This window comes from Passer montanus, unplaced genomic scaffold (genome assembly GCF_014805655.1).
Source record: "Passer montanus isolate IOZ18808 unplaced genomic scaffold, ASM1480565v1 scaffold49, whole genome shotgun sequence".
NCBI classification, from domain to species: Eukaryota; Metazoa; Chordata; class Aves; order Passeriformes; family Passeridae; genus Passer; species Passer montanus.
Window position 1 is genome coordinate 6,719,628 of NW_024369818.1, and position 25,098 is coordinate 6,744,725.

A 25,098-nucleotide genomic window follows, 5' to 3' on the forward strand; every position below is an offset into this window, starting at 1 on the left:
CAAGGATTTTGGTGCAAGTTCTGTAAAAGTGTTGCATTGCTTTTAGAGAATGGCAGCAGCAAAAGGTGATTTACAGTATATTCCTTTCACAGCTGCAGATCCTAATTTTCCAATGAATCAGACTGTCATAATTATTAGAAATTAAGCAAAATGATTTACATATTTGCGTTCTCAGTCTTTGCAGGAGATGGCAATTCTGTAGCACCTCACAGAGGGTGTCATTATGGGCTGTGAGAGGCTATAGTGTAAGGGGCACGGGACTGTGAAAGGTATTTCTCCTCTGCAGTAATACAAGATAAGGATTTTTTCCTCTGGGTTTTTCAATATAAATACATATTTTAAAATCCTGTAAGTATTTTAAATGCAATCTTGTGGGTCTTTTAACTCAATTCCATGCATCTTTGTGCATGTCAGCACAAAGTTCTTCATTAGTAGTATCATTTCAGTGAAAGAAATGTAAGCATCAACAACAGTTGATGAGACACAGAGTCCCCAAACATAGAAAAATTGAATATATTCAAGTCAGTCTTGATTAACAAAAAATGCAAGGAGGTACCAAAATAAATATTAAGGTACAGAAACAAGAGTTCTTCTAATCAGTTATCTAGAAGCATTGACCCTCAATTGTTTAAGAGAATAATTCATCTAGGTGTGTTCCCAACTAAGGTAGTTGAAATGTTGAAAAATCCTGACTTTTCTATCCTAACAGTTTCAACACCTAGCACTCTGGCAAAATAACTGTTTTATCCTGGGAGAAAACGAAGACCTTTTAAAATATGGTGCTGGGAAAGACCCTGAAGCCCTCTGCATGTAAGAAATAAATGTATGACGAAACAGTTACTGCAGAAAAATACGGTAAAATAAGCACAAACTTTGATGCTTTGATCACTTAGAGTGGGTTTGGTCAAGTCAGTCCAAACCTGAACACTGTCAAGATCTAGGATCAGGTCTCATAATGAGTTTTACAGCAGATTTCTGAAAGCCCAGCCCACTCTCATTGCAACCGAAGCCCTGGTAGGTGTTTCGGCAGCTAGGGAAGGCTGGGGAGAACACTGGGAGAGCCTGCGGGTTTCAGGCCGGAGAGGGCCTACTTTTGAAGGAGGTTGTAAGAGCTTTCCCCCCCGAGACGGGAAACAGGCGCCGGGTTTGTGCCGGGGTGGGACTCGAACCCGGATCCTCCTCCAGGTCACGGCAAGGCCACGCCCCCGCGGCGCGCGCGTCCTAGCGACCGTTGCGGCGTTTCAAACACACACGCGCTCCTCCCGGCTCAGGCCGGAGAGGGCCTAGTTTTGAAGGAGGTTGTAAGATCTTTTCCCCCCTGAGACGGGAAACAGGCGCCGGGTTTGTGCCGGGGTGGGACTCGAACCCGGATCCTCCTCCAGGTCACGGCAAGGCCACGCCCCCGCGGCGCGCGCGTCCTAGCGACCGTTGCGGCGTTTCAAACACACACGCGCTCCTCCCGCAGCCAATCAGCGCCCGCACCGGCCCCGGGCGTTGTCGGGAGCTCTCCCGCCGGCGAAGCAGTGCCGGGGTGCGGAGCTATCGCGCATGCGCCGTGCGGGGCGGGCGGCGGTGCCTGCGCCCCGATCCCCGCGCAGGCGCAGTGCGCGGCGGCGGGCGCGGAGCGCGGTGGGGCCTCCGCTCATCGAGCCCCGGGGTGCCCGGGACCCGGCCCGGCCCGGCGCTCCCTCTGCGGCCTGTGCATCGTGTCCCGTGTCCCGCGGGGCCGCCAGTGCCCCCCGTCCCCCTCGGCTCCCGGCAGTGCTCCCCTTCAAATAAAATGATGCTTTCAGCGCTCTGGAGGCTGCAGCGCGTGTCGCAGCGCTGCGGAGCTTTAAGTAAAGCGCACCCACAAAAGCTGTTCACCAAACTTTGTTTTCTCCCCCTGCAGTGACAACTCCCAGGTGTTTCAGCCTTACGTGTTGCGGACTCGCAGGAACAGCACAACAGTTATGAGCCGCCATGGAATGGTGAGGAATCTTAAGCATGCCATGTTTGCACACAACAGGGAATAATTGGAGCAGAGAAATGAAGTTAAGCTTGATTTTTATTTGCACTAAGTATCCTAGCAAGCTTCCAAGCTGCAGAATAAGCATTTTTTTCACCTCTAACTGCAACATGTAATGCAATAATACTGGTGTGTTGACTGTCCCCAAGAAGACAAGAGTGGCTGGTGTTTTATGTGACTCCCCATATTAAGTCCAGTTTTAAAGTTAATTTAAGCCTGTGTTAGAAGAGTGGAATGCTATCAGAATTAAGTGTCTTGAAAGGGTGTTTTAGTTCTGAAAATGGACAGTGTCACAGTTCTTTGTTGACCTGTTTGACATGGAGCTCTTTTCGCAAAGGCAGAACACTGGACCTCAGAAAATCACTGGAAGAAGGGGAATTTATTTGTTGCCCTCTGTTATAAGTCTGGTAGTGTACACTACTGCAGTTGTTTAACTTTCCAAAGATGTTGCATTTCTTTTTTCCTACCCTCTCCTTGTCAGGTGAGGGGTTTATGTGCTCCTTCCACTGAAATTTTTCTGTCTTGTCTGAGGATAGTGAAGATTAAACATTGCTTTTCTCAAAACCTTAAATTCCTGACATAAGTTTCCTCTATGTCTTCTGTTCAGGAAAGGTGTCAGGGATTTTTAATTCAAAGTCTTCTGTTGTGAGACTTCTTAATAATGCAGACTTTTGGAGCACGTCAGTAGGTGTGACACTGGACTCATCCCCTCCTGGGCGGGAACTGTTGGCCCATTTTTATGTGGGGTTGGAGTTCCAGAGAAATTAGATACATAAAATTGCACAGAACTGAAAACTTGCAGAAATTAAGCTTTAGGGAGTGTTGTTCAGGACTGAGCTGAAGCACTGAGATTCCTCCTTTACAATAGCCAGCAGGTTGAGTAGGGTGTCTGCAGGAGTTTGTCATCTCCTGGGCAGTGGGGAATTGTGCAACAATCACAGTTTCATTTGTAGCATCTCCCTTGCCTGAATGGCATCTGTAGCTGTTTGTGTGCTTGAGATGCTGAGCAGTGTCTGCCTGCAAGTCAGATCTGTGCCACTTGCTGAGTGATAGAAGGAATTTGTGAGTGGTAAAACAAGTCTTTTCTCTTGAAGGTCAGTGTTTGCTTTTTTGCAACATTGAGTCATCCACGTGTAGTTGTGCAGCTCATTTTGAACTCCCTAAGAATGCAGTTGATGGTAAATGGTGTGTGTGCAAGCAGTTGTGTGTGATTTAATCATTGTGGCTGTCACTTTTTTTTCCCAGTTTTTGTCATCATCTCCTATTCGTATTCCTAGCAGCCGACTTCATCAGATCAGAAGGGTGAGTAGATTTTTTATCTGTGTATTCAGTATCAGAATGAAAAGTACTCTATGATACTGAAGTACTTGCACAGTGAGGGTTTCTTTCCTCCTATTTCAAGTACTAATGAAAACTGAATATTTCTTAAGAGTTAATTTCAACAAGGAAGAGGCCTTGCAAGGCTTATTGTTGTGTTTAAGCTACCTTGCATTTTAGAAATATTTCATTTAAGAGAAGCAATGAGCTGGACTGGTGGCTGTCCTGTCTTTCTGTGTAGTGGTTCTGCTGTTCATATTTCAATCCTGATGGCAAATAATGGAATCAAAAGTGTTATTTCAAGTACCTGTGATGAATGAAATGTTATGGGAAAACTTATGACATTTATCTCTTGCAGGAGGAAGGAGTGGATTTAATGAACAGAGAAGCAGCACATGAAAGGTGAGTGTTATTGAAAGAAGGTGATAAAATAGCCAGAGTTATCCTCTTTGTAGCTACTGATGGGGTTTTTTGTATTCTAGGGAAGTGCAGACAGCAATGCAGATAAGCCAGTCATGGGAGGAAAGCTTGAGCCTGGTAATCTTTTTATAGATGTTTCCTATTTAATTCCACTTTTACACTCAAATGATAAATTTAAGGGAAAGAGAGGAATTAACTGTGAAAATAATTTAAGAAGAATTTAAGCCCATCTGCTTTAGCTACTTTGTGCATTTGACCCAATGACTTTCCATTAGAAGGTTGTGCCTTGGGTTTCAGGGTAATGTCGTGTGCAGTGTTAAATCTGAACCTTGTATTCACAGAGCGACAATGACTTGGACAAGTCTGAGAAATCTTTTTCCCCAAAGAGAATAGACTTCGTTCCAGTTTCACCTGCACCTTCACCTACAAGAGGAATAGGAAAGGTAGGATAAGTGAAATACCAGGCTGAGACAATATTTCAGAATTGTGGACCAAGCTAAGCTGTCAAGATCTGTAACTTCACAAATTGTTCCATAATTAAAAAAAAAACCTGAACAACACAATCAAACAAGCACCAAAAAAGCCAAATCCATATTTTGTTGGTTTCTTAGAATCAAAAGGTTGCCATATGGGAGCCTGCAGAGTTTAAGCAGTGAAACACTGGATGTTTTCAGTTACTGCTGTTTGTGCAGTGTTGGGTGGGTTGGGGTTCTAGGGAGGCTGGAAGAGGTCATGAAAATAGTCACAGACAGCATCTCCAGGTGCAGAAGTGGGGGGATTTTGGGGAAGAAACACCAAAATTAGACTGCAGATCTGTATGGTAAGAGATGAAAATACGTTATCTCTGAAGAAGGACTTGGGTGTGTTGAACTTGTACTGAAAACTGGTGGCAGATGCCAGAGAAGGAGCTGGATGTGAGATAAACTGCTTTTCCAGTGAGGGTTGGAAAACTGCAGTGTAGCAGAGAGAAGCTGGCACCTGGGTTTGAAGATGAGCTGCTTGACCTTGTTTGCACCCTCTTGTGTGATTCTGCTTTTGTACAAAAAAGGAGCAGTCTGTGGGCTCCTTCCAGACTGGTGCCTGTGAGTGCTGGTGAATGTGTTCCTGGGAAAACACTGGTGCTGCAGCTGGTTCTGCACCTTTGGAATTCTCACTGTAAAGCACTAGCAGATAACTTGACAGAAAGATTTTTGTGTTATCTAGAAGCATTCATGGGCTAAGCCATGAGAATCACAGAGCTAAATATTGTATTTTACTCTGGAATATTGTCAGTTTTCAGGTCAGATGTATTTTAAGTAAACTCAGCTTGTTTATTTAAAAAGCCCCTTGAAAGAAATAAGTCCTGAGTACTGTACTGCTGTTTCTAAATGTAACAAAGAACAGAAACAATTCTCTTATTTAGAGAACAGTGTCTATTTCAATTTTACTTCTCTTGTAGGTTTCAATTTTAGCTTTATCTGAGCAGAATTGCATGGGCCAGTATGTTTTTTAAGTTAAATTCTAATACTTGTAAGATTATATTTGATAATCTGCATAATCTGTTGCTAGCTTTTCTTTAAGAATAAAAAGGGAATAGAAGGGGGGATGTTTGTTTTGGAGGGTGGAGTGTAACATCTGAGCATTTTAAAGGAAATTCTAAACTGTCTTCATTTGAACTTTCTTCCTGCAGCAATGTTTTTCACCATCATTGCAGATGTTTGTGAGCAGTAATGGATTACCCCCAAGCCCTATTCCCAGTCCAACAAGGCGATTCTGCAAGTAAGCAATGAGTGTCTGTCATGCTAACACTGGAATTTAAGACAAAGATTAATTCAAGTTGATGTTAAGGCATTAAAAGAGACTTCAGTTTTACAACTGCCAAAGAACTGCCACATAAAATGCTGTAAAAGTTCAACTTTTACCAATGGCAGCTTTATGTGTGTGCTTTTACAAAGCATGTGTCAACTTTAAAGTGAACTTGGTAAAGGGAAAGTCCTCAGGTATTTCAAATTAACTTTGTCAGCAGATTACTTTTATATAAATACACTGCAAAATTTAGAGAAGGATTGAAATGAGGATGTGATTCACTAAGGGAAGGAGAAAACCTTAGAAAATCTTCTACAACTTTTTGTGGCAGATAATCTGCTCTAATAGGCAGCCCTTATTTGTTATTTATGTATTTAGATTCCATAAGAATCCCAGTTGTGCAGGAATAGCTTTGAAGAATGCTTCATATGCTGTGGTTGTGTTGATTTGATGCAAATTGGAACCTTTACAGGCCTGACTCTCAGTATTCTCTCTTCAGCAGGAGGAGTCAAAGTCCAATCAACTGTATCAGGCCCAGTGTTCTTGGCCCCATTAAAAGAAAAGGTATGTGTATTTACCTTACCAGATGTCTATATGGATGTAGTTTCCTAGCTGGGAAATATTTTGTTATCCTGTAAATATAATGTACTTGTATCCACAGTGAACTGGAATTTGCCAGGCATAACTCAAAAATACAATGTAAAGTAGCTAATCCAAAACACAGGAATGAAAAATTTAAAAAACAGCTACTGCTTGACAGAGGCAAACTTTGTTATACATCAAATTAAATGTCAGAGCTTGCAAATGTTCATAACATTCCTCCAAGTACCACTGAACAGTGCACACCCTTCAGATCATCTTAGGAATGTTGCTTATCATGCAGTATCTTCTAAACTTAGTACTGAATGTTTGTTTTCACTCTGAAAGTTCAGAAGGTGAGTGTTTAGAGAAATGGAATAGATCAGTGCCCTCTCCTCCTGAAGGGGGAAAATGCATTCTTTCCTGGAACTGTTCCATGTTGGAGATTTTCAAGTAACATCCTCAAACAAATCTCCACAATAGAACTGTAAAAAATGAGATATTCTTAGTGTGCCTTTAGCTGTGCTTATCCTTTCTGTTTTTTTTTTTTTTTTTTTTTTTTTTTTTTTTTTTTTTTTTTTTAACTTAGGCATTCTTAACTGCACCAAAAATGTCCTTTTAATGTACAAGACTTACATTTAGGCTTTGAGAAAAGTTACTGGTTTTGTTTTGCTTTTTTTTTAGTACTGCTTGTCCTGTCAGATAAAGAACACTGTCTTAACTGCTACTGACTTGACAGAGGAGAGAGACAAGTTTTCTCATAGGTGTTAGTTCTATCTTGGCTTTAATTTTCTTGAACAAAATTTATTAAGCTAAATGATCAGTAAGGAGTAAATATCCACACTTACACTTTATACAAATTGTAAAAGCAGTGCAGGTAGAGAGACAAGGCCTTTCCTCACCAAATCCATGTGGCTCCCATGGAGCATCTTTTACGAAGTGGAGATGTGAGTTTTCCTTTTCTTACTTGAAATATCAAGGAATTTTCAAAATGCTGCTTAATTTTGAAACATCTAATCCTTGTAAATTAACTTACTTTCTTTTTCTAAGTATGTGGTCCTCATTTTTTCTGGATTTCAGCCATAGATTTACAGTAGAAAGAAAGCCATGAACTGAAGAGTTTTCACTGCCATAGGGGATTTATACTGGTGGACTCTGCAATGTATTGTATCAGTGCAGATTTGTCTCTGTGAAATTTAAGGGGCAGAAGTGTTACCTAAGTTGGTGTTTTGTTCATTTTTCTGCAAGACCAAATATTTTATAAATGTTTTTTGCCCATTCTGCTTGCTAGAACCAATTATTCCCTGCCTTAAGATAGGAATGTATCCCTGTGGGCTGAAGGAAATTAAACTTTTAGAAGTTACCAGTGTTCTATAAAATGTAGCAGTGTGATTCTGTTGCAGAATGTATAGAGTGGTTTGGTACAATGTTCAGCTTCTGTCAAGTTTTTGAGCTGACTCTGCAACTACTGCAAAGTGTAGGTGAAAGCCAGAAAATTTGTTACCATTTCATGCTTTTTTTTCCCAAAGTAAAAATGAAAATATACTGTAGGTGAGAGGGTTTGGGTTTTTTCAATTTATTTTCAAGTTCATGATATTTTCAAACGTGTGTCAAGCAGCTATTAGTGAGCCAGCTCATTCTCACTGGAGATTATACTAAACAGATTACCTGAATTCTCCCCATCATATTTAATCTGTTAATGTCTCTAGATGGTTACAGGTACAAAGATAGTCTGATCCATGATGACTAAGTGGAAGTGCTCCCACATGGCAGATTTATTCCATCCAGCTTCCCTGTAAAAATGTACCCATGCATCAGAATTCATTGTACAGGGGAGGGTGAAACTGAACCCAGCTGTCATTCTTACTTTCATAATCACGAACAATTTTAAACTTCATATTTTGACTTAAATCACTTACCTCTCTTAAATCAGTTACCAGCTGTTTACTTAAAATTAATTCATGGTAATTAGTTTGCTTTAGGTTATTTTGTCAGATTGCAGTACAAGTAGCAAGTTTTATGTCTTTGAGATCATTGTAGCCCCTCAGATGCTGCTGAAGTTTTAGCTAAGGATGGACTGGATGGTCTAACAAGAGCTGTCATCAAATTGATGTCTTAGCCTTGGTTGGCTGAATTAGAGAATTGGTGTTACAAATGCAGCCTTGGAGTGTTGTAGGTCAAACCTCTCTTTTACAGCAGACAAATATTAAATGGATATTGCAGAGACTCAAGTGACTTTGATTATTTGCACTGTTTTCTTTAGGTGAAATGGAAACTGAAAGTCAGCCAAAGAGACTTTTCCAAGGAACAACCAACATGCTTTCTCCAGATGTTACACATCTGACAGATCTCAGTTCATGGTAAAATATTTCATGTGCCCTGAAATGCCAAAACAGGGAATGTGCATTTATCACAAGCTTTCTATTTTTTTTTTTCCCCAGGAAAAAAGTACTTTGTGTGTATCTTGTGGATGTGTATTAATGGAAGCTGTCCTGTGGTAGTGTCCTGTGACAATGGTCATTCTCCTTTGATCAGTTCTTGAACAGACTCTAGCCCAGATTTTGGGTATCAAAGCATTTACACAGAATATAATTGTTACAAATCCCTGTTGGTTCATAAACAAAGTTACTTTGGTTCATTGTTACAATATGTTGTAGGCACTGGTAATATAGTTCTATAGCACTTCACTGAATACTTGGAGGTGTGAGGGTACTTAATTGTTCTAGTCCCTAAGTTCATGATCTTTAGACTTCTCTTTCTTTATTATAATCATAAAATGCCAAGGGTTTTATTGTGTTGAGTCAGATACTAAGTATTCAAAAATATCAGCTGTTATTACTGTAATTTCAGTTCACCTACAGACTTGAAAGATGCCTAGATGGTTTTTTTCATCAGACTTGCCTAGATGGTTTTTTCCATGTTGCTTCCCCCTAAATTGGAAAAGCATCAATTTATGTGCCCTCTGGGATATTCTATCTAGACCTCAAAATCCAAATACAGGAATTCTGTGAGAAAAATAGGTCTCAATCTTGCTTTGAGTAGTGCTATGTTAAAGAGCATACCAGCTAATTAATGACATCTTTGCTGCGTTGCTGATTAATTTATTATTTTTCCTTTACTATAAGCTTTGTCACCTCCTTTCTGCGTCTGGTTAAAATCACCTTCATCATTTATTCTGCATGTTAAAAAATCCCAATAATTCTGCTCCTCGTCCCCATGAGGAGCATGAATATCTCTAACATGCTACAGAAAACAAGGAGTTTTCAGGGCTGCCAGTCTTGCAGTAAAGACTGAGTGGTAGTATAGGTCTCCTACAAGTCCTGTCCAAGGGGGAAGCACGTCAGCTTTGTCCAGAGCCTCGTGCCCCTGCCCTAAAGGACCTTTTCCCTTTCCCCAGCCTGTCCTCGGATATTCTCGACGGGAGCAGCAGCAGCGTTGGCTCTTCCTCTGATTCCCTGACTAAAGGCAGCATCACCACAGAGTCTCCAGTGACGTGCTCCAACTCCTGCTCCTCCTTCATTCTGATGGATGACTTCTCACCCAAGTGACTTTACCAAGTCCTGAGTCAGTGTCTGGCTGTGCTGTCCCCTTCCTGTACACTTGTACAGAGAAATGAACTCTGATCCTTGAACCATTCGTATGAGGTTTATTAAAAGGAAAAATTGTTGTTACTGTAATCTTTGGCTACTTTCCAGTGATTTTTTTTTAATTTATCCATTTAATGGACATTGTAGACCATATTAATGTCTGGTTTTGCGAATTTATTTTTTAAACAAGATGTCTGCTGATATTATACTAACTTTTGCTTTCAGGAACTTGCATACACTTTTTGATTCCAGGAATAGGTATCTACCTATTAGTGTTGCAATTTTTAGGAATGTACTTCTATCATTATCATGGTCGCTATGTCTAGGGAAATAACTTGGTTTGGAAGGATTTAAAAATACTAATTTATTCTCTGGCACTTCTATTATTGAGTAAAATTACTCTTGCTTTTTTTTTTTTTTTCAGTCACTAGCCTCAGATTCCTTTATGGAAGGGAGAAAAAAATATTTTATTTCCTTAGTGCTGCTAGTCATTTTTATGAATTCATTTACAGAAGACCACATTGAGTGTGGAAATCTCACTCTATTACATTAAACTAAAAACCCCACAGCAAAATAACTGATGACTGTCACTTTTGCCATCAGTGAAGAAATAATAATACTCTGCAAACAATTAAATGAGCTGCATAGTTCTCTTCCCAGAACATTTGTCCTACAGATTGTATGAAATAAGGTCATTATTCAGCAAGATTTGGCCAGGAAAAATTAATCCACACCTCTATTGAAGACATACAGTGCAGATAACTAAGTTAATTAAACTACTGTGTAGGAGAACCATGTATGGCACCATCGATGTCTCCTGTGGCATTGAGGTCATAAGTATTTTTGTGCCTTAGGGGACATTGTTACAAAATTATGGAATGTAAACCAGAGGGGTGGGTGGGGAAAGTCCTTTGTGTACAGCTTGTTTATAGAGTGCTTACCCAAATCTGTCGGGGGTGCTGCTTCCCTTTGTGTTCCTTTCTGAGGTGTGGAGGTGCTGGGGCAGCCCCAGCTCTGAGGGGCAGCCAAGGTGAGACCCTTGGCAGCTGCTCGGGGCACAGTTTGTCCCTTTCTTGGTCATGAGCAGAGCAAACAGCTCAGCAAATGTTGGATTCCTAAGGAAAGGCTTTGGATTGGATTCAAGCTCTGCAAATTGCTTGGTGAAGGAGTTCCCTTTGAGCTATGAGTAGTCTTGATACAGTACCTTGGTCAGTCTGAGGTAGGAACAGATATTTTACTTTTTAAAGACTATAACGGGGCAAAATAAATCCGTTTGTAATCTACTGTGTTATGCTATTTATTATTTATAACTCTGTAAAAAGTCTGTGGTGATGAATTATAGTATTTTTTTATGATTGAATAAGTTTTTTATGTTCAGTAATTGCTGGCTGGTTTGTATTTAATACGCAACATTGTCTGCCAGAATCATAAGCTTCCATTTTTGAATGTTTGTAACATAAATGCTTTTGTTACCTAAAAGTACAACTTGTGATCTTTCTGAAAGAAAATAGCACTGAATTTAAAGTAAGATTATGTGCTTTAGATGTGAGCACAATCTCTGGCAATACTGTCTGGCTAAAAGGGAGGGGGAGAACTGTAGTTTTTTCTGTTCTGAAGAAGCCGTTGGGTATCCAGGAGACATGTACATACCAGATTATTTTTAAAAGTGTTTCCATTAAATTGTAAGAAGTACCAGAATGGGCCAACAGTGGCACTATTATTTGTATGATCATTTCCACCTGTGGAACATTAGTTCCCCACTTCAAATAAATGTGCATATTGTAAAATATTGTCCATTGGTGCCATTTTTAAATGAGCTCTACAGTATTGAATGTTCATTTTGTTTGTGTATGCACAGTGCTATTTCTTGAATTTTCGATGTCTTAAGTCGCTTAATTATTTTTTTATTAATGCCTGTATCTTCTCTGCCTTCTTGGTGCTTACAGAAGGCTGCTTTTCCATTTGCAAAATATTGATAAAGAGTCTGTGATAAAATCCAAGCCCTTACCTGTGCCCTCCTTCCCTTCTACCGTGCTTTCACTGGTACTGTGATGTGGAATCCGAGGGGTGGCAGGAGGGGAAAACCTATTGCATGCTTTCTTAAACCTGAGAAGAGCATAGCTATTGCTTCATTTTGGCTGATTTACCTGTACAATTGATGTATTCCAGATTTGTTAGTGGAGAGTCCTATGTGGGTGCTGGCCTCTGTAAACATTCGAATGTAAGCTGCATAAAGCGAGCGCACAAACAGTCACTCTGTTACCAGCAGTGTTTTGTAGTGTTCTGGCTGTTCCCCACTCTTGGAAGGTCTTGTGAAAGACTTTGCTCTTTTATAAAATATATCCGTAATGCCCACACTCGCTGTGTCTGTTGTTTCAGAGCCAATGGATGTCGCTGTGCAACAGGCCCAGGTTCTCTTTCACACTCCCAGCACAACTTGTTCATTTTGAAACCAAGTTTTGAAACCATTCTGATTTGCTGATTATTGATTCTTTCAGTTCACTGCATTTGAGTTGCCACTGCTTAGAGGGTTCATTGCAGCATACTCTAAAACTGACTTTTAAAAATTGCATTTCTGGATTTGTTACCTGCCTTGTCTGAGGGAATGGGACACCAGTTGGGAAAGAGCAGTTCACTGCGTTTGAGTTGCCACTGCTTGGAGGGTTCATTGATACTGCAGCATACTCTAAAACTGACTTTTGAAAGTTGCATTTCTGGATTTGTTACCTGCCTTGTCTGAGGGAATGGGACACCAGTTGGGAAAGAAGGGAGGTGGTGCTGGTAGTCAGCTTTAATGTATAACTATTGACATTTAAATTTTTTTTTATGACTTCACCAGACTCATGGCTGCTGAATTGCCATGATGAGTGTCTGAGAATTCCTGCCTTTCCCCCACTTCCTTCTTTTTAAAAGGGATCATCAGTGCATAACTTCTGCTGAGACTCACAGTGATGAGTTACCTTTAATGTTGTAATAGTTGAGAACCAAGTTAAAATACCTGTGTAATTCAAGCAGCATTTTAGATGGACTAATTTTAATATGTTAATTAGCACAGCATTACAGCAATGGTCTTTGCACAGCTCATTGACCAGCCCTGCCTTTAAATCATATCCAGAGCACTCTGAATCCTCATTTCATGGGCTTAAAATGCTGGAAGGATTTTACCAATGGGTTAGAAAAATGTGTGTGTCAGCTGTGGAACTCTGTATGTTTTGATAATATCAAGTGTTCTGCATCAGGAAATGGATCACAGTGTGCATGTTTCATTCTCCTTCATTGAATTTCAAATTGGGGGATCATGGGCCCAAAAGCCTGTATTTAAGGGGCTGTTTTTCTGACTGTATGTGATTAAATACTTTCTCCTACAATGGAAGTAATTAAACTGTCAGTGGGTGAGGATGTAAATCTGAGTCCTGCAGACTTTATTGGAAAAATCATTCTTGAAAGGCTCAAGGAACTCTATACTGCATAAAAACACTGGAGTGGGATTTTTTAAAAATTATTTTGTAAGTCATGATAAAAATAGAGAACTCATTTTAACAATTCTAAATGCTAAAAACATTTTAAATGTAAGGCTTTAGCTTGGCATGTTTCTCCAGGCAGGTCCATGTTGGGGGCTGTTTGCAGAGGTGGAACTTGAGCAGGCTCAGGCAGATTTGGAACTGAGGTCCTGGTGCACAAACACAATAGACTGGCCCAGGGAAATGATTTTGTGCAAATATTCACATTCTTATCTGTAGACCCTGCTAATACATTGTGTCACAACAAAGATGAGAACTTGTTTTTCCTGGAAGGAATTTCATCAGCATATAATTTTCTTGGTAACTTCATAATAAAAAAGCTTTGCATTAACATGAGTTCAAGAATTTAATGAAGTCATAGTCCTGTTGAATTTGCTTTTTTTTTTTTTGGAGTAAAGGCCAAGGAATATTTTTGGACCTATACAAACTGCCCCTCGTATTCCAAGGCTATTGCCTGAATGGCAGCTGTCCATAGGAGATGGGAAGATCTTTGCCTATCATTGAATATTTTAGTCTCTCTTGAGGCTTGTTAATTAATCCTTAGCAAATTCAGAGTGAGATGGGTCACTGGAGGTACCAGAAGACCCAGTGAGAAGGAAGTAGTGATGTGCTCCCTTAATGATCAGTTAAGAGTTTTATCCTTGAGTTAATCTTACCCAGATAATTTTCAAAGGAAAAATACATTTTTCAGAAAACTGAGACTTTTCATGGGAGTCTGCCCTGATCAGACTTAGAGGAAAAGGCTCTTTGTAGGCAAGTCTAGGGCTGTTTTGCTTAATCCACTCCAGAAAGAGGGAGCTGTGCTTGCCCATCAGAACTGGAGTAGCATTCTCTCAGCAGGTTGTGGGGAGGGCAGGGGTTTGGTGTTTGGGTTTCCTTAAGGGCTGGTTATCTCATTCCCAACAAGGATCTTTGCCATCAAGCTAAAATCAGAAGTAGATTTTTTTTAGGGCAAGTCTGTTTTCTGAGGCAGTACTTTTGTTGCAGAGCTGGTTTAAGGCTGGCAGCTGGGTTTGCTTCCTGCTGCAGGGACAGGGCTGCTGCTCCTACAAATGCAAAGGCACAGAAGCCACTGCAAAGGGTCCCTGCAGCCCCAGGCTATCCTTTATCCCTTCAGAGTGGACTGGGCACTTGGTGGAAGTCTCTTGTTTCAATCCAAACCCTTTTTGCATTCAAGCTGCTTTTTATTACTTGCTCTTAGATCTTAAAGCCCTTTGGTTTGAGTCTTGCCTCTGATTATCATGCCAGGGCCAGCATTTTCTTTTTAAACCTGGAGCAATTTGGTTTGTTGTTCTTGCATTATGAAGTTTGGAGATGGGGAGGAGGTGGGTTCTTGCTATTAACAAACAATGCATGTTAGCTTGGATGAACACAAAAGATTGTGGGGGTTTAAAAGAAATGAGACCTGAAAACACAGAAAAAAGAAATGCCTATTTTTAGTGAACCAATTTGGCTGGTTTGATACCAGGCTCTTTTTCTAAACAGAGGCAATAGTCTTTTGAGCATATTTTTAGTAGCAGCAACAAAACCCAATGTGCTTCCACCTCCAAAGTCTTCCTACTGTAAAGTAAGACTTTATTACTGAAAGACCACAAGTTTTGTTCATCTCTAACCAACCAGGCCAGATCTCTCTTGGTCTCTGCTAAGTTTGCAGTAACAGTCCCTGTGATTCAACAGGCCAGTTAGTGACACCAGGCTGCCAAGCAGTTCCTCTCTCTCTCCAAAAAGCATCATCTTAGACTGTACAAGAGTTCAAAAACTCTCCCATTTCCTTAGCTTATTTCTGAGGGCCATAAAATTTATTACCTTTCATACAAACACAATTATTATTTACTCTTAATTATTACAATTTGCCTATCTCGCTGAATAGCTGTGGTAAAATTCCCAGTGGTCTCTTGCCTGTCTCTCATCTTGGGGTATAACAGAGTTTGGTATTTTTGGTTATTTTTCAGCTAATGTGATATTTTCTGGAAGAATTATACATAGTGTTTTGATTCTGCAACGTGTTTGAATGTAGTTTATGCAAAAGTCCTATTTGACAACATGAGTTAAATGAATCTTGGAGACAATGACATGAGATTATTTTTTTCAGAAGATGAGTAGCTTAACCCCTCCATGACCTAATGAAACCTCTTACATTCTGGCACCACTTTTGAACTACCACCAAAGTTGAGTAAGTTGGCAGAAGCTCCCAGCTATTACTTGTGTTTGGATAGTTTATAACACAGATTACGAAAACCCTATTGTGCTAGAACAAAAATATTTTCCTTCCCCCAAATAATTTGCAATTTAAATTTATCACGAGAACTGTAATCGTTTATCAATGCAATGTGTGCTCAACAATGTTTTCAGTATGCAAAAGTTAGGGCTTGTGATAGGCAGGTAAGAAGCAGGTGATATAAAAACTGTGGGCCCAAGTAAAAGAAAGAACGCAATGGAAGTTAACTAATCCAGCATCTAAATATAAATGTTGGATCTAGCCTCTGACAAAGATCTACAAGCCCCTAAAATTCTGGAAAAATTAATCTACTACCATGAACTTAACAGCTCTCTTTCAATCCTAGTTAATGTCAACACTTCCCTATTTATGACCAGAACCTCCAAGAATTTGGAAGAAAATTAAATACGAAAAGAGGGAGCTACAATAAAAATGTCTCTGTGTCTATGATGCATGAGTACTGGTTTGAAAAATGTTACAAAGTACACTGAGTTGGGACAAATATGCTTTGAATAAGGGTTGAGGATGTGCTATGTAGAGTACGTGTAACATCTTGTTCATGTGCAAGAACAGACTGTGAAAGAAACAGCTCTGTGTGGGAGAAGCAACATCAAAGGCCCTGAAAGAACCAGTGCTGTAATAGAAAACATTTGCCTTTGAGGACTCTTTTTGCTTCTGGTCACTTCTTATTTTTTTTCCTCTTTTTTTTTTCTTTTTTTTTTTTTTTTTCCCCTCCTGTGTTAAAGCACAGCAGCTGAGCAATGAATGGAGCATGGGTAGGGCGAGCTGGATGGGCAACCAGGAAGGATGAAGCTGAATTTCTGTGGGATTGCACAGCTTCCCTCCCACCACCCCCTTCACATGGTGTTTGCATCAGCCTTAAAGGCTGTGGTTGTGGTTTTTGGACAACAAAAGCAAAGCTTTGTGTCTTCAGCTGAGAAGGGAGCACATGGGATGATCAGCTTCTGTAAAATGCGTCCTGCATGGGGGCAGAGCAGGAATAACGGGAATGGAGGGGGCAGGAGTGGGACACGGGCGCTCCAGAGGCTCCGGGCTCTGTGGCAGAGCAGGAGGGAGCTGGGGGGACGAGGGACAGCAGATAAAGCGAGCAGGGGCAGGAATGTCAGCCGCAGAAGGGCCGTGGCTGGTGCATACACCCTGTGTTTTCCTGCGGAGCACCGGGGCTGTCCTTGCTGCCAGCACAAGGCTCAAGCTAAAGGAGAAAGGTCACGGCGGAGCTGAATGCAGGCAGCCACCTGCCCCGGCCACATCCTCCAGCCTGAGCCTCTCTGCGTGCTTTTGGGGGAAGCAGCAGGACTTTTTCAGCCTTGCTTTTCATCAGCGACACAGAACACGGAGCACGAAGGGCAGGAGCGAGCCTCAGTGCCAGCAAAGAGCATCCCTGGCCGTGCTGGAGCTCCGGACCGGCTGGGGGAGTTCGTGGGATCGGGATGGCCACGGGATGGCGTCTGGCGGCTTGCAAAGAGCAGCACGGGGTTTGGTGGTGCTGCCTGAAGTGCTCTGAACTGCACTGACCCTGCAGCTTCTGGTGCTGGAAGCTTCTAATGTGTTCTTCCTTTTCACTTACAAGGTAACCTCTCCCTTTCAGAGTCAACACTACTGGCCCAGAGTGAGGGTTTGGACTTCTTCACGTTAATAACCTTAAAACTGATTTTTAAAAAGGTTCTCTGTGGCTGTAAGGATAACACAATCCCATGCTAAAGGGGACTTGAATCAAATTTACTTGACAACCTGAAATGAGTGAATAGCTCCCAGTAAGAGAGCTTTCCTAGCAGTGCACTGCACATTGGCTGTTTTCCCAGCCCGTGGAGCCTTTCAGGAGCCTGCTGTGGCACATTTTGGTTGGGTTTAGGGGACTGCAGTGTACAAGCTGGGGTTTTTCCCAAGTGCTGATGCTGCAGTGTTCCCATCAGACCGCACACAGGAATCTTCCTGTTGTTCCTCCGAGTGGGCACACACAGACCTGGATGCTGGAGAATGTGCAGCAGCTTCAGCTCTGTGACCTGCAGCACTCAGGGATGTCTGCCTGCATGGAGAGCATCCAGCCATGGAGCCCTGCTCTGTGCCCTGGCCAGGTGGGTGCCCAGGTAAGGCTGGCCACAATGGGTCTGGGTGTCTGCTGCTGCTTTGGACACAGATTTGGTTATTTACTGAAAACCAGGGTGTAAAACGGGGCAGCAGCAGCTCTGGGCTGTGTGTCAGAGCTGCCTGCAGGGTCACAGTGTGGGCTGGGATGGTCCAAGTGCTGCCCTCCAGCTCTGTGGCCTTTCCCAGTCTGGAAAGGAGCTGGGGCAAGGTGGGGAACATCATGATCTTCCCAAAGGGCTCTGGGCTCCCCCCACAGCAAGTGCTGTGCTGTGCTGAGTGCTGTCAGCACTGCTGCTGCTGGGAATTCTTGTTTGGCCCCTGGAGCCGTGGCTGGCCCTGTTGTGCCTGTGCTGCACGTAGGTTTGACTGGGCTGGGAGCAGTTTCTCTGCTCTTTCATAGTTTGCCTTCTCCTTCGCACGTCTCCAGCAGGAAGTGCAGATTCAGCAGGCATTGTATGCCTCAGCAGCCTGCCAGCTGCCTTGCTGAAGCTAATTCACAATTCAAGTCACTCCTGATAAGTTTGCAAACAATGTGCAGTGATTTCTGAGCTAGATAGCAGCTGAGCTGAACTCCTCCACTTCCAGCCTGTCAGCTGGACAAAGCTCTGCACTCACCTCGTGAAGCTCACGGGTCAAACCTGGCCTCAGTGTTTTGTGCTTCTGTGATGTTTCATAAACTTCTTGCTTGTTTAGGAGTAGCTGTGAGTGTCATCATTATTATTATTGAAACCCTCGAGTGTGTGGAGGCACAGAGAGGTCATGTGGTTAGTGTTGGTTGAATATGAGTTAGAAATTGAACCCAGGAGTTCTGACTTGCAGTTTAGTTCTTTGATCACTGGATAATTGTGTTACCCCTCTATAACACACTGGAATAGCCTGGGAATTTCACTGGGAATAACTCCAGTGAAAACAAGAGCAACATTTTTTTCTTCAGCTAGCTTCATGTGGCAGCCACTGGAAGTGTGCTCTGAGGAACTGGCCCAGAGGAAGAGACTCTGCACTCGTGGCTCATCAGCCCTGGCAGGAAACAGCAGGTCAAAGTTAGAAGGAACTTAAAAGCCAATGAGTGAATGATGCAGCAAGCACTGCAAGAAAGCAAGGCTCCACAGTCAGCAGGGAGCTTGGGCTTCTCTGTCTCTGTCCTTATCCCACTTCCTCTCTTCTTGTTCACTTCTGTTTAACCAAAGAGATGCCAAGGTGATGATCTGCCAGATGAGAATTTGTAGGTGAGACTGTGCCCTCTCCTGATCTGAGCACAGCTCCCTCTGGAAAATGGGGCTGGTGCAGAAAACACGCTGTTTAATCTTCCCCAGTATGTTTTTCTGAAATTAAATTAGATCCTCATGACTCTATATCTCAGCTTGGCAGATACTGTTTTTTTTCAGACATGTGTAAGGTCAGTAGTCAAAATATAGCAGCCTAAAACTGCAGGGTTTGACCATTCTGTGCAAAAATTGGTACAATTTTTTCTGCACAGTGGCAGAAACAGGAATTTATATTGCTCCTGCCAGATGATAACAGAGTTGCTTCCCTAGGTAGGCTTTGGGAAGAACTCCTTGGTGCACCTTCCAAAGGGCACGAGGTCACATCACAAAGCAGACTTACATTTTGGAGTGTATTTGTCTCTGTGCCATCAGTTGGGTCAGGTTTTTTTTACTCCTCCTTCAGTATTGGAATTGAAAATTCAAGTTGGAGAAATGTGAAAGCAATTGGGCCTAATCCATTCCTGTTGTTACTCCTTTTGTTTTCACTGGAGTTACTCCAAGGCTGAATTCAGCATATGATGAACAACTTGTTCTCCAAAGCTGGAACTTAGGGGAGAAGGTTTTAGGGATGATCACGCAACTCTGGGGCTCCTTCTCAAACAGCTGAAGCTTCCACAAGAGGGATGATGTTTGGTGAGTTCAGATTATTGAATTTAATGCAGCATTCTAGTAATAAGCCCTCTAGTCACAATAAGACATTATTATCCCTTAGAAGAATTACTTGAATAAAACCCAACTGCTTGCTTAGATTAGATGGAAAAATCCTGTTGATCTCATTTACCAGTCAGCTCACAGGTCCCAACCTTGAGCAAACCACAAATGGTTCTGAGCCTGGTAATCCTCATCCTGCTCCCTGTCCTCCCATCTTCTCTGGGACCAGCCCCTCCAGGGCTGCTGCCTGTGAAATGTTCACTGCTCTTCATGCACCTACCATCTCATCTCCAAAGATGTTACAAGTCTCCAAAGAGGTCACAGGCCCTAATTCTGTCTTGGTTAGATGGAAAAAGGAGGGTGCTATAAGCTATGGAAGAGCTGAGTGCATCTAGGTGAGGATTAGGTGCTGTTGATTTGAGTTTGGGGTGGGTAGGTTGTTTGTTTGTTTGTTGGGTTTTTTTCAGGATCAAGGATTGCTGTTAAGAACTAAGAAGAAACTCTTTACAAATTTGCAAGATGAACCAGCCCTCACTGCTGGTTAATTCCTCCAGTGTTCCTGTGAGCTGTTGGAGAGGTCATGGCAAAGGCAAGATCCCCATGGTAAAATTAAGCTTTTTCTTCTTGGAGAAATAACCATTACTGTCTCTCTGGCTCACTCCCTTTCATTTACTTTCTAAACAACTTAGATCACAAAGAGCTCCAGGAGGGGTGCAGCACTTCCAAAGAAAAGGCCTGGATGACTTTCTCCAGTTTAAGAGAGTCTTGTGAAAGTTGTGCTTCCTGCCTTTGCCCAGAGAAGAGGATTTATAACAGATGCTCCTGCAGCCTGCATTGTGTGATTTGGAAGGTGGAGGATGCACCAATCTTGCTGTGCCTGGGAGGCCAGGGCAGCTTTCTGCTGAACAACACAAGGATTTTCAAACAGAAAATCCCAGAGCCCAGCTGGCACAGGGATCCCCCCTTGCAGGAGCTCTGGGGTGCTGGGGCACATCCCAGCAGCTTTGCTCAGGCAGTGTCCAGTGCCACAGCCAAGTCCTTGGTCTTGCTGAGGTTGAGCACTTCTCTGTTACCCTTTGGTTTTCACCTTCCTGCTCCTTTATTCACTTCTGCCCTGGGGGTGCCAGCTGCTCTCCCTGCTGCTGCTCCTCCCAGACTGGCTCTGTTCTCAGTGATCCAAGCTGCAGTTTGTGCCCCCACAGCCCTGACTGCCTGGGGTGGTGCAGAATGTGCTAAGAACAGAAACAGCACTACAGGAAGGGGCATTTACAGTGCTTATTACACTTAATTAGGACTAGAGGAAGTGCTTCCTTAGTGCCTCAGCTGATGCACTAGGTGAAATACTTTCTTCAGCAGTTAGATACTTAGGAAGTGGCAAGGAAAAATCTCTCACTTTTATAAAAAAAATAAAATGAATTCCAGACTTACTTGTCTTGACCTGTTTCTCTCCACAGCAGAAAATGCATCTCTAATAAACTTGCTGGGGTAATGGTCAATGAGATGCTGTTTCACTTAGATCTGAGGAGATTTTAGGGAGAAAGCAGAAAATTTGGTGTATTCTAGAGAGTCACTGTCCCCAAGATCAGTGGAAGGAACACCAGGAAGCCAAGAAGAACAGAAAGAATAGTAAAAATCTTACAAACCACAACATGGATGGATTATCACAGCAAACTTTGGTTAAAGTTCACATGGCAAAGAGGATCTTTGTCTTCTGGGAACTGCAGCTCCTGCTGTTTGTCCCCCAAACCACAATCACTTGCCCAACTTTACCTGGTCATCAGGAGGGCTGTAATTTGGACCAAGACTTCAGCACTAAACCAAGGAGGTTTTTGCTCAGCTGAAGCACAGGGCAGGAGGGGCTGGATTTTCCCTTCCATGGCTGCAGTTCTGCAGGGCACCCAAACAACAGAAATGCCTGGATTCATCCAGCAGGGATTTGACACAGTTCAAAGGTGGGATGTGCTCAGCCTCCTTGTGTGCAAACCTCACCTTCCCTGAGAGTCCAGCTCCAGGTGAGACTGGAGCCTTTTGCCTCCAGCCCTGCTGAGCTCTTATTTTGTCTCCTATTTGGGCCTTTGCTTCATTTCCCTTCAAGCTCTTGGCTCTAGGAATTGGTGCATCTCGTCTTTCACTTTGAAACTCTCTGTTCCTACTAGCTACTGAGTCACCTGGGAATTGCAGATCCTAAGAGTTTGGAAGCTACAAGATACAAAAAAATAAAGCCTTTAAAAACTGTATTGTCTTAATTCCCGGAGGAGGTGGATTGTAACTCGTGTCCTTGAATGCTCTGCTTAGGTGCTCAGCCCATTTCTCTTGTAAACTGAAATTTTGTTTATTTTGCCATATGAAATATTTGCCCAAGAACTTCCTTCTATCCCCAAGTTAGTTAGTAATGCCTGTGGAGAAAGACTGACTGCTTCTTAAAAATCTGTCAAGTCTGGTAAAGGACACAGACAAGCAGCCTGGTGTGTTTTGGATGAATTATTACACGACCTCACGCTGTACTCATTTGATTCAAGCACGAACTTTCCTGAAGCAGGGAATTTTGGGTTCTGTGTTCAGCTGTGACAGCTGAATATCACTTTTCAGATGGGCATCCACACTTCTTGAAGAAAACCCCAGTTCAATCTTGACCATCAAGGCACTGGACATTTTCCCTGATGCTGTTCCAGAGCTCCATAAAAGCTGTGTCCCAGAGAGGCTGTGAATGTCTGGGGGCTGCTGGTCAGACCTGTCTGCAGAGGCCACTGGGCCCGCGAGCATCGAGGGGCACATCAGGGCCAGGCCCTGGCGAGTGCTGAGGATTTTATCTTTTTTTGTTCCCTTTATTCTGCTGGAGTGCACGGCCATACTTCAGGACTTCCAAAGGCTGCTTCTCTAATCTCCCCAGCAGGATTACTGCCTCTGGAAATCGTGAGGGCTTGGACTAGCTATCAGCTTTATCAGGAAAGCTTCTTTCCGGCCAAGCCAGTGAGAGCTTGGCTGAGCAGGAATCTTGGGTTGAAGCTGCTCCTCTCATATTTCACAGATGGCCTCAATGAATGATTTACTAGGAGAGCAGAAGATTAGCCAGATTCCTCCAACTGCATCTCAAGCCGCATAAAGCACTTGGTTTTGTTGCAGCACGGGCAATTGCTGTTTCTTCAGCCTGGTTAGAGTGTTTTACACTCTAACCTGCCCTCCCTTCCCTGGGAATCAGGTGTCTCCTGGGGAGGATCCACGAGCCCTGGAAGGGCTGTGCCACTGCAGGCTGCTCCACACGGGCAGCAGCCCAGCAGCCTTCAGATGGGCTGTCTCCAGCTGTGTTTTACTGGAGAGCTTCGTGTCCTTCTGGAAGAGAGATGGTAAAGGGAATACTTAAAATATGCAACGAGGTGTTCCCATAAAATTATCAAAAGCTTTGCTGAATCTTCCTGTGGAGAAAAGCATCACTGCAGAGTTCAAGTGAACAGTGGTTTGGGAAGGGCAAAACCTCTAGCTTCAATATTTTAACTAGTCTCCAAGGCTTGGATGAGCTCTCCTGGGGGAAGGGAGATTACCCTGTGTTTGCCTGTTACAGAGTTTCTCACATTTTTCTCCTTTACACTTGGCAACCAGAGCTCTGCGTCTGCCTCTCTGTGGCAATTTCTACAGAGTCTGGCTGTTTTAAAAGACTGCAGTATTGATTTAAACATCCAAATTGGAAAAGCAGGCTTTAAAGTGGACCAACTTTTTCCTTTAGAGGGCGACTTGTTAAAGATCTTTGTTAAATTATTTACAAGGGGTCTCACAAGACGAACAGATCTTTGCATGTAATCATTTGTACGACTTTCATTGTGCTTTTCTCCCCTGCCCACTAAATCAAAACACAATCCTGGGATCACTGAAGGGCTTGCAGGGAGGGATGGCCCATTGCTATCGATGTATGAAGTGTGCATGCCATAAAGCCTAAAGCAGTATTGGCATGTGCTGATCTCCCGTGAACAGCCTTTGATTTACAGCCCTCAGAGATGAGAGCTCAGGGGCTCGTTGGGGGAATCAACCCCTACCAGAAATGCTTAAAATACTTGGAGTTTAGCCAAGAGGCTAAGAAAAGAGGGGTTTGTATCTTCCTTTCTCTCTGCTGTGATCTCCTCTCATACAAGGCACAGGGATGAGAAGAAGCAGCCCGGGCAGCTTCATCCCCAAGACATCAAAAGTCATGGAAGAACCACAGCCTGCCCCAGAAGTACAAGCATAATAAAATTTGCTACTTTTCTGATTTTTGCATCACCATTTGGACAGAAAAATCTGGCCTGAACCTACACCCTGACAGTTCCTTTTGGTTGAACCTGTGGCATAAAGGAGACCCCTTGATGAAAGCTCCCCCACTGCAGTTCTTCAGGACTAAAATTTTCCCACAATAGAAAAATTGTAACCCTGAAGCAGGGTGAGGGAAAAATTATAAGAAGTATAAGAACATAACATTCTGTTTTGTTCTCAGTGGAGGTAGAAATAAAACATTTGTGCACATTTCCAGGACAGAATATTATCTGCCACCACTAGTGTCCCATATAAATGAGTTGAGCATCAGCATTTGTAGCACAATTTTTCAAGCCTATCAGTCAGCAGAGCAGACCTTTATTTTGAGATGACTGCATCCTCCCCATGATCCAACTGGCCTGTAGGAGCAGAATATTAACACCAAACATCACTATAAAAGCAAATGGCATCCTTTGATGTTTAAATATAAAAAAGGACAGCCTGTGTTTATGAGGGCAACACCAAATCTCAGGGGATTACTCACCATGGCAATTTTTTGAGGCTTTTAAGTCACTCACACAGATTTTATCCATAGGCTGCCAGAGCAGGAGGATCCCTGGGGTTGCCTGAATGTGATCTCCCACCAGTGACCATGGAAGGTCTTGGAGCCCTGCAAGTCCTCATCAAAGACTGAGACTCCACTTCTCATGCCAAGCAGATGGGGCCGTTGATCATGGTTTGAAAAGGCACTGTCAAAAGGTGGAGAAATTAACAGGAAGAATTCAAAGTCGTGAGAAAAGACTGGGAAATAGTGAATGCCCTTAATTTTTGAATATCTCTCTCATTATTTTCAGATGTAAGATTGTTGTTCCAGATGCACCCCAATGTTATTCTCAGAAAAGGTGCTGGGCTGTGATTCCAGCATTCCAGATTTTCCTGTGCATCCCACCATATGTGCATGTCTGGCAGCCTGTGTCAGCAATGGTGGGACAGCTCTGCAATATACTGCTAGAAAACTTTCCTCCTGCAGTGCTGCCTTGCTTTTTATTCTATTCCTCCTGTTTTTCTGTTCCTCCTGTCACTGCCAATGCAGCAGTGGATCTGCTCCTACAGAAGGGATTGCTCTCCATGAGCCTGTGATGCCTCAGGTTTTATCTTTTCTATTTTTCAGATTCTGTGCTGCTTTAGTGTGTGGGTCTGAGATTCATATCAGAGAATGGTGAGCTCTCTGCACAGAGCAGGGAGACAAAACCATTCCTGCTCTAGCTGTGGACCAAGGAAAACCGACCCAAATCTCAGGCCCAAGAGCACAAACAAAGTGGGCTGAAGAGAGAAAAACAAGAAAAATGGAACTTCATAAAGTAAAGCTGTAATTGGACAATTAACTCCAATCTGCAAGTGGAGCAGAACTTACAAA

The 25,098-nt window shown here is 42.7% G+C and overlaps 1 protein-coding gene and 1 non-coding gene across 2 annotated transcripts; both read left to right on the forward strand.

The window, feature by feature from the left end:
* Positions 1–1,847: 1,847 nt before the first annotated feature.
* LOC120508730 (protein FAM122A-like) lies at positions 1,848–12,048 on the forward strand. The gene is made up of 9 exons (XM_039722612.1): positions 1,848–1,970; positions 3,254–3,310; positions 3,684–3,727; positions 3,808–3,862; positions 4,087–4,188; positions 5,415–5,503; positions 6,030–6,094; positions 8,373–8,469; positions 9,507–12,048. The coding sequence occupies exons 1-9, from the start codon at positions 1,953–1,955 to the stop codon at positions 9,655–9,657; spliced, it is 678 nt and encodes a 225-aa protein (XP_039578546.1). The 5' UTR covers positions 1,848–1,952; the 3' UTR covers positions 9,658–12,048.
* LOC120508782 lies at positions 9,285–9,428 on the forward strand. Its single transcript, XR_005629085.1, has one exon. It is a non-coding gene; the product is annotated as a small nucleolar RNA U109 (small nucleolar RNA).
* Positions 12,049–25,098: the final 13,050 nt, after the last annotated feature.